At 31.8% G+C, this 8,668-nt stretch overlaps 1 protein-coding gene and 1 long non-coding RNA gene across 3 annotated transcripts; both read right to left on the reverse strand.

Annotated features, from left to right (window-relative positions):
* Positions 1-1,235: 1,235 nt before the first annotated feature.
* Positions 1,236-3,736, reverse strand: LOC128042315 (uncharacterized). Its single transcript, XR_008197531.1, has 3 exons — positions 3,668-3,736; positions 3,114-3,194; positions 1,236-1,424 (listed from the first exon to the last, which is right to left on the reverse strand). It is a non-coding gene; the product is annotated as an uncharacterized LOC128042315 (long non-coding RNA).
* Positions 3,737-4,779: 1,043 nt separating this feature from the next.
* Positions 4,780-6,497, reverse strand: LOC105799219 (protein bfr2). 2 transcript variants are annotated; one of them, XM_012629668.2, is made up of 3 exons: positions 6,287-6,494; positions 6,087-6,178; positions 4,780-5,973 (listed from the first exon to the last, which is right to left on the reverse strand). In XM_012629668.2, the coding sequence occupies exon 3, from the start codon at positions 5,910-5,912 to the stop codon at positions 4,947-4,949; it is 966 nt and encodes a 321-aa protein (XP_012485122.1). In that variant the 5' UTR covers positions 5,913-5,973; positions 6,087-6,178; positions 6,287-6,494; the 3' UTR covers positions 4,780-4,946. The 2 variants fall into 2 exon arrangements, with proteins under 2 accessions (XP_012485122.1, XP_052489706.1); XM_052633746.1 differs by having other exon boundaries at positions 4,780-6,178; positions 6,287-6,497.
* Positions 6,498-8,668: the final 2,171 nt, after the last annotated feature.

Consider the following 8,668-nt stretch of genomic DNA (forward strand, 5'->3'; position numbering starts at 1 on the left):
ATTATTTAGTTTGATTTGTTAAAATGTAAATCGAGATAAGTTTATCATTTAAATATATATGAATTTACTAAGCATTTGAAATGCTTACTCCGTTGTTTTCCCTTTCTTTGTAGATTACCATTTTGCTGAACGTGTTGATCGGATCTACTAGAATGTCACACTATTTCGTTATTGATTTGGTAGTCTTTTAATAGTTTTGAATCCCGATTTCGTAGCATGTAAATAAGAGTTATGCTTTTGGTAACATGAATGTTATCATTGTTCAACCTATTCTATTATTTGAACATTTGGTAAGGTAAAGCCTATTTAAATATGTTTGTTTTGGTAACATTTTGAATTAAAAGTACAATACTTGATATGATATATATTTGAGTAAGAATGATATGACTAAATGATGGTGTGGAATGACTAGATGTATGCTTGAATTGGTATAAGTTGAATTGAATTGATTTGGTGTCAAATTGTGACATATTGATTTAGTTGATTGAGAAAATGGTTAAATGATTGTTTGACACGTGTTTTGGCACATTTTTATGTAGTTAATTGTGATGCTAAATGCACCAAATATGTATAATAGTTTTGTTGGTTGAAATAGACACCAAAAGGCTTAGTTTGTGTCAAAAACAAAGTCTACGTTGCGAAGTCAAACGATGGTCGTCACGACGAGATCTAGGTTTTGGACCACGGCGTGACGAGGAACCCCGTTGTCACAACGAGGCAACATAGACGGTCACGTCGCGACGAGGAACTCCTCACATCGCGACGTCGTTTTGAAATTTTGGAATTATTGCAGTTTGGTCCTAATGTGATTTATGATCTGTAATAGTTGTGTTTGCATGATTTATATTTTAATGTGAATGTTAATTGTATGTAGTTGCTCCGACAATGACTGTAACATCCCGTAGCTTGGACCTATCAATCAGGTCAGGCAAGGGGTGTTACACAAAGTACGAAATATAGTAATTTAACCATATGAAATTTTATTAACCTATCTATTTGAAAAATTATAAGTATGAATTACAAAATAACTAAACTAAAGGGACAAAAATCTTAACAAACATACGAGTCAAAGTCTTGAGACATGGTTCTTCAAACTTCAAAACTAAAAATCATGAAATAGGAGAGACACATCTCGAGACATGGCTTTACTTGTAACACCCCTAACCCGTATCCGTCGCCGAATTAGGGTTACGAGGCATTACCGAACAAACACAACCATTTTTTTTTAACCAAACTGATCACAACATGAAAATTTAATTACTTTCGCATAGCTATTATAATTTACAATCAAAATGTAATTAATATCGTGCTCAACCTATACATGCCATAAGATTGAGTTCAAACATTTAACAAAATACCAAAAGAAGTCGATAGTGTGATGGACTATGCTGATGATCCCCGAGCTCGTAACGCGTCTCCAAAATCTAAAAAAAACAAATGGATAGAAAACAAACAAAGTAAGCTTTTATAGCTTAGTAAGTCTATAGCATAACAACAAAATATATATATATTAACAAATACTTATAGACAAATGCATACATATTTATCAACAATTAAAACCGAATGTATATACACTTTATTACTTGCATACTTTCGAATTCACATATGTACTTATCATGTGCATAAAATTGATCATCTGACACACACACATATATATATATATATACCAATCACATATTATATTCACTTATATATATATATAGACTCATTATGAATTAATACCGAGTACATCGCTAATACATACATTCGAATATATATATATATATACATATTCGTCATATACAAATTAATGAGTACATTTATATATATATCCCAATTGCATCCATAAATAATTATCAAACACATAGGCTCCATGTATATATTTAACAACTGCATATCCCCATGTGCATTTATAAATTCAACAACCGCATATACCTGATATACATATGCCTTTATCATTTGTATACACCAAATGCATACAATTATGTTTAATCAAATGCAAAAACCGGAATGTAGATGTATACTCACCAAGCATATAAAAACCTAATATTTATGTATACATCGATTTCATATAACCAAAATCATAGATATATCAATTGCATATTCTCACATAGTTTAAATAGATTCACCGGCACTTAGCCTTGTAGGTTTTAAAACCTGATTCGATACACCGGCTTATAGCCTGCTAGACCTATAGTCCGAAATGTATCACCGGCATTAAGCCTGCTAGACGTAAAGTCGAATTAATTCACCGACATTAAGCACTGCTAGGCACATAGCTGAATTATATCAAGGCATCCACCTGCTAGACAATAAGTCTGATTTACATTCGATCACTTTATATTAGTCATTCGAACTAACAACCTCATATATTCATTTCCATTCAAGACTTTTGCATGAATAAATTCACATAATCGAAACTTTCTTAAACATATATAAGTTCCATACCTAAATTCATTTCAAGAACATATACGCATATACTTGATTCATCGCATTTCATAATATCTTACACATATATCCTACCTAAATTGGATTAAGTACCTATTCATGTATGTAAACATATCCAATCAAATATTGCATATACATATATTTTCATCTCACACATAAACATACTTTTTCAATACCACATATATACTCATGAATTACATGTCTTAAATTAATTCCAAAGGTTTATACACGTATATACATATATAATGACATATCTAAATTCAATACACAACACATGCACGTATTTTTTTGCATGCTTATTCAATCTATATATATATATACAATTATAACATACATATCACAAATCAAATCCAAGAGTTTATATATATATATATATATATATATATATATATATATACTTTTATAATCATTGAACCCTTTTATATATATACATATATCTTATACATATCTTTGATTAATCTAATAATTTATACATGTATATACTTATATACCTTCATACTTTAACTAAATTCAAATGACTATATAAGTATATACCTATGATTCGAACATGTAACAATAATGCATATAATTCACTCATACTTTTAATTATTTCAACCAACATATTTTCAATTATAATTCACCAAAATACAGCACATATACATACCTATATACTGATTTTTATCACATTAAATAGCTAATAGACTTACCTCGGATATCCGCAGACTCGATCGACTATTCGATTACTTTCGACTTTCCCCGATCTAATTCTGTTTTCTTCAGTTCACGATCTAAACATATTCAAATTTAACCCTCTTATTCATCAAATCATTCAATTTTATCCAAAAACACATAAATGGGCAAATTACCATTTTGCCCCAGACATTTTAAACTTTTTGCAATTTAGTCCCTATTGCGTAAAACACAAATTACACAAAATCTCACAACACCATAGTTAGGCCGAATCTTCATTGTATTCATACAAGTCCATGTATTTCATTTATTTCCCATTTTAGTCCCTCAAAAATTTATTTTCACAATTTAGCCCTAAATACTCAAATTCATCAAAAATCCCAAGACAAAACATGTTAATCTAAGACATATCTTCCATTATTCATCATCAAACATCACAAAACACAAATATTCATCAATGGCACATTTCAAAATCATCAACAATTCACAAAATTAATACATGGGTTCTGAAGTATTCAAAGCAACAATCTCAAAAACGTAAAAATTATCAGAAACCGAAACAATTTCATACCTTAATCAAGCTAGCAAAGTGCCGAAACCCTAAATGCCATGGATGTTTTCTTTCTTTGCAACATTCGGCCAACAAAAGAGATGATAATGGCTTGTTTATGTTTTGTTTTATTATACTATACATTATTTATTAATTTACTTATTTAACCTTTAATAATTAATAAACAAAACATATATAATAAGGTTATATTAGTCCTTTGCCACCCACTAACTTACATAGTGGACTATTTGCATTATAAAACCTCTAAGTTATAAAGACAACAACAATTAGGTGCTTTTATAATTAACCCCTAAATTTTCATTTTACGCGATTAAGCCCTTTTATTAAATCGGACACTTAAACGACGAAATTAAAACACGAAAATTTCACACAATCACATACACACAAAATAAACACACATAATAATATTAATAATATTTTTCTAATTCGGATTTGTGGTCCCGAAACCACTGTTCCGATTAGGGTCAAAACCGGGTTGTTACATTACTGTCTCAAGACATTACCCTGCATTTTGCTACTTTAACCTAGGATTCGTAACCTGCTCCATTTCTAAGCATCATTGATCTCGGTTTAATGTATGAGGGCCTGCTTGAGTTCATTCAACATGCATAACATGTACTAATTGCCACATTTATATAATTTGCTTTAAAATTTCATAAATTTTGTATGTATGTGAATTAATTTTCAGTTGTTTGGACAACGAATGTGACATCTTGCATCTGACTATCATCCAGATTGAATGTAAAGTGTTACAAGCAAGTTTTGAAAGGTCGGATTAATCATCTAACCAATATAACTTTTTGATCTATAACTTAACAAAAAAAAAGTGAAAAAAATTTAGCCTTCTCTTACGAAGTTGTGATTATGGAAACAATTTTCGAGTGAAATTCAATTTTCCAAAAAAAAAGTATGGTTTTTTTTAAGTCACCTAAAATTTTATAAAACCTATTTATTATACTTAAATATTTTTTTTTTTGAAACTATTATACTTAAATATTTATTGTAAAGTGAAAGGGGATATTTCGTTAAAATTTTTCCCTCCCATTCTCACTCTACGTTCTGTTATTTACCTGTATTTATTGTAGGAAGATGGAAGAGCAGATCAACCAAATTCTCTTTCTCAGTGTCAACATTTCATTGCATTTGGGAATACTTGCTTACTTAAATCAAGTATTAAACAAAACCTAATCAAAATTTTGAAGAAGAAATTGGTAGGGGATTCCAAGTGCTATTGTTTACACTAATTCATTCCTCCATGGGGAGATAGAAGTTACTAATATCAGAAGATATCAAGAATTTCCAAGATGTAGCCATTGCAAAGCGGGCAGTTACCTCTCTGAACCATTAGCTCCCTAGAACAAAGCCGGCAAAAGGTATGGGCGCATGGAATAAACGCCGACCCTTTATGCCTAACCATGCACACGCCACACGTGTATTCCATCCCTCCGCTCAATGACACCGCTACTTCATCTTCCTCTTCATCTTCTTCTTCGTCGTCGTAGTCGTCATCATCTTCGCCCATCCCGTATCCCGTTTCCCCCAACAAATCCATTAATGACATCTTAACTGGCTCCACCACCGCACCCTTCCCCGCAGCTGCTTCCGCCGCTTCCTGTGCCGCCACCGCCTCCCTCGCCGACAATGATCTCTCCTTGGATAGTACCTCTACCGGAGGTTGCGATCCTTCATCTTCCTCAGGAGACTCGTATTCTTCGTCATCGCTGCCCTCAGCAACGTCGTATTCGTCTCCGTCGTCATCGTCATCTTGGTGGTGGCTTGCGGAAGACATACGAATCGATGGGTGGCGGGCCATTTGTGGCTTGGAGCTTCTTGAGCGTGGAGCATCGCTGGGCATGGTGGCATCAACAGAATCATTGTGATCGGCGTGAGAGGAATTGTTGCCAAACCGAATAGAATCCCTCCGCACCAATTGCATCTTAGAGTTCACAACTGGCGGGTCAGAAACCGGGACACATTCGCCTCCATCCTTGGCATGGGTGGTGTCAGAGGAGTTAGAACGAGGCGAACCGTGGCGCGGGGACCGTGATCTACTACCTTGAACATTAACATCGGAAGTGGGGACACGGACGGAGGAGATCCAGGCCGAACCTGCTCGCTTCAGCCGTAACTTATCCCGAAACGTTTTCCAACTCTTCTTGTCTTTGAGGGTCCTATCGTCCCGTATAATATCCAGAAGCGTACGGTGCCGAGGCGACGATTTTCCATCATTATTTAAACCAGCCATACTAATCCGGCCGTTCTCAACCGCTGATATCTGCTCCAACAGCGTAAGCCTCCGGTTACCACTTTCCATAGCATTACAGTTAACATATATTGTTTATGGTTAGTAATATGAAATCATCATAATCATAATAATAAAGATATTTGCATCTACAGAAATAAAACAAACATCGGATACCTTAAGATTGGTGTGGCAGTTTATCGGGATTTACATCTACAGAAACAGAACAAGTCTGACGAAAAAGACTTTCACAGCCTTCAATCATTCACCTGTAAAAGGAAACAATACAATTATAGCTAATTATTCATAATTTTGAAGTAGAAGAATAAATATATTAATCATTATGAAGTATGGGACACGCACTGAAAAAGACTTACTTTGTCTGGCCTGGTCTTTTGTTTGTCTCTGTCTGTGTTAGAATTCTTTCTGGTTTCAATGTTAGGGTTTGGAGAGGGAGATAAAAACAGAGATTGTGAAAATGGAGCGAGTCTTATGGGGGAAGTTAAGGGAGGGGGCCTTGCCTGTTTTTTCTTTTTTAATTTCCTTGCTTCACGGAAATTAAATGGAAATAAACCCAAAGTATCCAACTCTCTAACACTTAACCTCTTTCCTTCTATTTCTCTATGTAGTCCGCTAAAAAATATAAAAAAAATAATTTAAATAATCAATTCAACTCTTATAAAAATTATCATCCAACAAAAATCAATTAAGATTTCTATCTTAACAAAAATTATTAATTGACCAATTTAACCATTAACCGAACTGATATGATTGACAAAAGCCACTAGAAATTATGTCACCAAAAAAAATGCAGAAACTACTATATGATATTATGCTAGCATGCCTATATTAACGTAGCATGTCTCATCAGCAAAAATATTTTCTTACAAACTAAAATATATTTTTTAAAATTTAATTAAAATGTTCATATAGAATGAATATGGACAAATAATTATTTAGATTCATTTTGGATGGGTGCAAAATTAAAAAAATTAAAATCATAAATATATATATAAATTTTAAATAGGTAAAAACTAAATAAATATATAAGATTTTTCCAAATTTGATTGAGAAATTAAATACATTATCCACAGTTTAATTATTAAAACAAAATGAAAAAGATGAGAATATAGAGAACTCTTTTATTTAATTATTTGACCTAAAATTAACTTTTATCATAAGTTAATAATGGTTGTGAATAACAAATTTATTTAATAAAATAATTTAGTAACTTTTTTGTGTCAATTATAATTTTGTAACTTTTTAGACCTATGGTTATATGAAACGATAAAACATGTAAAAAATAAGAATGAGAAAAGAATATATATAAATATTTCACAAATTTTAGAATTTATATAATATATAAAACTTTCAAATGTTAGCACGTATCCTAGATCGGTATGATTATCAGTAGTTCCAAGACGAGTACAAAGTATTTTTTTTTTAATCTCTTTCTAGGAGTGGTTCATATGGAACATGTAGAATTTAGGAAACTATGGTAACAACAACACGGTTTGGCAAACTCTATTCTCAGTAATTTGCTAGTTGATTTGGAAGGACCGTAATCTCTTTGTTTTTTCTAACAGCCATAGTTATGTACAAGCCATTGCAATACATGTTATTCTAGGGCGAAGAGCTATGCCGAGCCAGCATTGAAATTGGTTCAACCCAGTCCCATGCCTACATTGTGGCATTGGTCTCGACTGGAGAGGAGATGGATAAAACTTAACACAGATGGTGCGGTTTCAACTACCAGTCTTACTGCATTTATTGGAGGTGTACTTAGAGACTGATGCAAATTGGCTGTGTGGTAAGGATTTTGTTTTTTAAAGTAGAGGCAAGAGCGGTTCTAGAAGGCAGTCTAACCTACAATTCTTACATAGCTTAAATGGAAATTTTTTACCCATATTCTACGGAAAAATAATAAGTATTTCATATAAATACAAGTGCTAAATCAAATTTGTAGCTCGGAAGAGTTGGTTACCCTATGTTGGTTCTTTATTGTTCTTTCTTCCAAGATTGAGGGTGGTTAAATCTAAAAAAAACGAAGATGTTCCAAAGAAGTCTCAATTTTATAATGAATTAAACCTAATCTATGATCTAATTCTCATAAAAGAATTATTGTTTTGGTTCAAGTAGATATCAAAAAGTGAATTTTCAAAAAAAAAAAGAGAGAATATAATAAACTTATAATGTTATAAATAATAAGTTATAATCAAATCAATCTTAAAAGTTAACCTAAGCCTTAATTTTTCCTATTGCTCATAAATATTCATAAATACTATAATAAAATTGAATTTTAAATTAATATATCAAAAGAAAGGAGAAAACAATAGAAAATAAACATAATATGTAAACGATATACTCTATAAAAAATAAAATTAGGAAAAAGAAACTTTCTTGCAAAGAATTCATTGAAGTAATAGAGAAAATCAAGAAGGAATGAGACGATAGCTTTATTTTTACATTTATTAATAGACTAAGGTAGCGTTTGGTGCTTTTACATCTTTTTATTCCAATGGAATGTGATTGTTGAGAATGTGATTGTCAGGAAAGTTACTTTACAACGTTTGGTATACATTGGAAGATGTTGATTAAAATCTCAAGAAAGTTACATTATCTTGCTTAGTTCACTAAATACTTTCCTAAGAATGTAGTGATAATTTATGATATTACCCTTATTAAATAAAAATAATATTAATGTATTTAATTTTTATAATAAAACTATTCTTAACAAATATATGGATAAAAGATTTAAT

The sequence above is a fragment of the Gossypium raimondii genome, chromosome 7 (genome assembly GCF_025698545.1).
Source record: "Gossypium raimondii isolate GPD5lz chromosome 7, ASM2569854v1, whole genome shotgun sequence".
In the NCBI taxonomy this organism is placed as follows: domain Eukaryota; kingdom Viridiplantae; phylum Streptophyta; class Magnoliopsida; order Malvales; family Malvaceae; genus Gossypium; species Gossypium raimondii.